This window comes from Berghia stephanieae, chromosome 1 (genome assembly GCF_034508935.2).
Source record: "Berghia stephanieae isolate SIO BIC M18660-M18661 chromosome 1, UCSD_Bste_1.3, whole genome shotgun sequence".
In the NCBI taxonomy this organism is placed as follows: domain Eukaryota; kingdom Metazoa; phylum Mollusca; class Gastropoda; order Nudibranchia; family Aeolidiidae; genus Berghia; species Berghia stephanieae.
This window is the reverse complement of record NC_088360.1, coordinates 26,965,351-26,969,252: the sequence shown is the minus strand read 5'-3', so window position 1 is coordinate 26,969,252 and position 3,902 is coordinate 26,965,351. Positions and strand designations below refer to the sequence as shown.

General features: G+C 38.7%; 1 protein-coding gene across 1 annotated transcript in view; it reads left to right on the top strand.

Moving 5' to 3' along the window:
• The first annotated feature begins 1,170 nt into the window (after window positions 1–1,170).
• LOC144971100 (potassium channel subfamily K member 2-like) overlaps window positions 1,171–3,902 on the top strand; it is a 23,359-nt gene continuing 20,627 nt past the window's right edge. The window contains exons 1-2 of the mRNA XM_078911501.1: window positions 1,171–1,377; window positions 2,000–2,762. Of these exons, the coding sequence (XP_078767627.1) occupies window positions 2,339–2,762 (424 nt within the window). The 5' untranslated portion in view covers window positions 1,171–1,377; window positions 2,000–2,338. The remainder of the gene's footprint in view (window positions 1,378–1,999; window positions 2,763–3,902) is intronic.

Sequence of the window (3,902 nt, the reverse complement as noted above, 5' to 3'; positions counted from 1 at the left end):
GTGGTAATAAGGGATATTTAGTTGAAATAGTAACAGACAGTCTGAAGCCTTATTTGTGATCAACAACACGGTCTTACGTCAATGATTACGATCGGTGTTTGTTTTGAAGCCGGTCTAAGGGAGACAACTGTTAATTTTCTCCTCGAACCAAAGCTCAAAATTTGTTAGTCTTCATTGATTTGTTTACCAGAACAACGTTCAGTTGTTAGTCTTCATTCGGGAGTTTTGGTTTTAACGTACCTGATATATTAATTAATGTCTTTTGACAGCGATGTTGTCCGACTTCAAGTGCTTGTCTTGGTATTCCTACAACTGGAACAACATTAAACGACAACGTTAACTAGTATTACAACAACTAGTGTTTGTTTGTTTTAAAGGGTTTTACGGCGCTTCAAACACATTTAGGTCATATCACCGCAAGTAAAAAAGGACGAAATGGGGATAGAAAAAAGTTCTAGAATTACAATTAAAGCATCCAAGAATAAGGCAGACAAAGAGGAATTGGTTCAACAGGGAACAGGTGTAGATTCCAAGAGACACTATCAGTGCACTTAGTTTGAAATCACCTAAATGTCTCATCCAGACTCAAGCACATGTCCCCACTAAAAGGAATACACTCAACTGTTTGCAAATCATATGTATGTAAAACAAAAAAAGTAATACAGTGTATAACAGAAAGATGATTTACAGGACCAAATATATCATCTCCCAAAATTCTATTAATCGCCCTGACTGCTTCCCTCCTAGTAGGTGTATCCGGCCAGGGCCAGGACAAAACCAAGTAATCTCTTTCCAAGACAAAGACAGAAAGCATATTGGAAAACAGATAAAGGGGATGGAATACACAGTAAGTGCCTCCCTGCCCACAATGGGAGAACAAAAACAAAAACAAAACGAGACAAACACAAACAAAACAAAACAAACACAAACAACTACTAAGACTACTTCTACCTCTACCACCCCGACTAATGCATACCACACATTCGAGCAGCTAAAAAACCATTTCAACTATATTCTCTTCCAAATTCTCTCTCTCTCTCTCTCTCTCTCTCTCTCTCTCTCTCTCTCTCTCTCTCTCTCTCTTCTCTCTTCTCTCTCTCTCTCTCTCTCTCTCTCTCTCTCTCTCTCTCTTTCTCTCTTCCCTATCCCTTAATCATTATCTTCCGAAAGTGGGTCTTATTATTAAATCTTTCTTCTTTCTTTCTCTTTCTCTCTTGTATTTTTTCCCCCAGATCAGCACCGTTTTACCCCTTGTCGTCGTAAGCAGTTGTCTCACCGATAAACCGAAAAAGTACATAGCGTCTCGATTCCTATTGATATTTAATAGCCCTCATCATTTTCACAAATCGATGTCAACAACTTTGGAGTGATCGCTGGGTGAGTTCATCGATCCGTCGTTATTCTCTCTCCCCTCCATGTCATGACAGATACGGCTGATGGTTCAATGATATTTCCCACAACTGTAGCTGCTAGAAGCTGTGGACTATAAAAAAAGTAACACTAAACAAAAATGAGTATAAAAGCTTCAGAAAAAAAAAAAAACAAACAAAAAACAAACAAAAAAAACAACTAAATACCAAACACGGAACCTTTCGGGCTCAAAACCTTTCTTCAGCAAAAAAAACAAAACAAAAAACAAAAAAAAAAACCAACCAGAAAAGAAAAAAAAACCCAACAAAAAACAAACAAAACAAAAAACAAAACAAAGCAAAAAAACAAAACAAAACAAAAACAAAACAAAAAACAACCAAAAAAAAAAAAAACAACAAAAACCAACAACAAACAGACAGCAAAACAATGAAAACACATGAATACATTACTAAAAACCTAGATCGACAACAGAGAAACATTCATCTGTTTTTCTTAGTAATGTATTTATATTTTCTTTGTTTTTTGTTGTTGTTGTTGTCTGAAGAAGGGATTTGGAGCCCGAAACGTTCTGTGTTTGGTATTTTGTTGTTTTTTGAAGCTGTTATACTCATTTTTTTGTTTTTTAAAGATTCCATCTGCAATCTTCAATCTTCAAATAACCTCAACTCAATTAGACGTAACATTAAGAGAGAAAACCAATAAAAAGACAAAGAGGTCAAAAACAAAAACCAAGCGCGGATATTGAGTACCGTGCCAAAGGAGTTTGTATCGTTTTCGCGTCGCGTGCTTTTGGTGTGTGTGTGGATGGATTGATATGAATTTCGTTCTTGTATTCTGTTTGAATTCTGGGATAGATGATCCACCTTCGTCACGTGATCGATGACAACTCGACGTTTCTTGAATCTACTTCTATCTCCGATTCCACGACTCCAACCTCCCTTGCATCTGATATGCCCGGAATCAACCCATGTCCTCACCGGGTCGCCAAGGTCGACTTTTCGGGTTCGATAATATATTCTCGGCAACGCAATTCGCCGGCATAAGTGTCATTTCCAACGGAGTATGTAACACCAGCCCCGGCAGTGACAGAAGGGCCCAAGGCGGGAGGACGCAACACGCCAGTCCAAAACATTTCGGTGACCCCGAAGATGAAGATCGTTTTATTCGTGCTTCGTCTCTTGGTCGCAGGGACGGAGACTCTGGAGTATTCTGTTCGGCGTGTGGAGTAAAGTACGCCTCGAGAAAGGATATTAAATTGAGAAAACTGTTGTTTCTGATATTGGCTTTCATTCTGTACGTCAGTGTTGGAGCCGTCGTGTTCAGACAGCTTGAATCGGGCCCGGAATACAAGAGAAAAGAAAACCTGGACATTTCCATCGACCGGTTTTTAGGTGAGTTGTTTTGTTTGTATCAGAAGACTTGTATGTATTTTGCAACACTGCGTAACGGAACATGTTTTAAAAATTAAAATTAGCCTGCAAATCCGTCCTTCAAAAAAAAATATCGATCGATTATTAAAATGATAAATCGATATTTGAAGGACGAGTTTTCTTGATAAGAAATCTTAAAACATGTAATTTTTTTTAGAGCACGACAATTTTATTGTCTATTTATTGTATTATTTTGATTGTTTTTAGATAGTTGTTTCGTAGATGAGACAGTTATGACTGTTTTAGTCCTCAGAACTTTGTTCCTTCTGTCCATCTATGCATCCTGCAAGTGTCGTGTTACTGAATCCTTGTACATAATATTTTTTTTTCAGAAAATTAGATTCATCGATACAAATAGCCTTATTTTTTCAAAACTTGAGCTCTTATGATAAAATGTCATTTGCAAATTGTGCCTCAAAGCGTTTTACAAGCAGTCCCAATACACCAACAACATGACAATTAACATGTTGAACAATGTATGATAACAGTAAGGTGTTATTATTACAACACCGTTGGCAGAGGCAACGATAATAATATTATTACTGGCAAGGCACTCTCGTACATTGTAAGTCATTATCATAGCTTGTCGCTCTCAACACCGAACCCACGCCACAGAACCCGGGAAGCAGACTCTAAGATCATGATCAGTGCAGCTGAGCCCGTCCTGGCATTCTGTAAAGACGTGTTCCATTGTCTGCTCTGGTCATCCACACGTGCACACGCTGGTCTCGACCAATTCTTCATGCTTTAGTCTGTTCTCCAAAGTTTTACACATGCTCTGTTCAGTGTTACCCATTCAGTCTTGGGAGCTCGGTTTCGTAGGGCAGTTCTTAGACTGCTTGTAAGTAAAAAAGTCTTTTCCAAGGACTTACCTTTCCGCCGCTCGCATTGGGATTCTAATCCATCCAGGTCTACAGATTACAGGCCAAATGTCACATCACTGGATCAGAAAGCTGCACAAAAACTATTCATCCATCCATCCATCCGTTTATCCATCGACCAAGCCACAAGTCATCTATCTATCTATCTTTCCATTTATCCATCCATAAATCCATCCATCCATCCACTTTACCGTCCATCCGTCCATCCATCTACCCCACC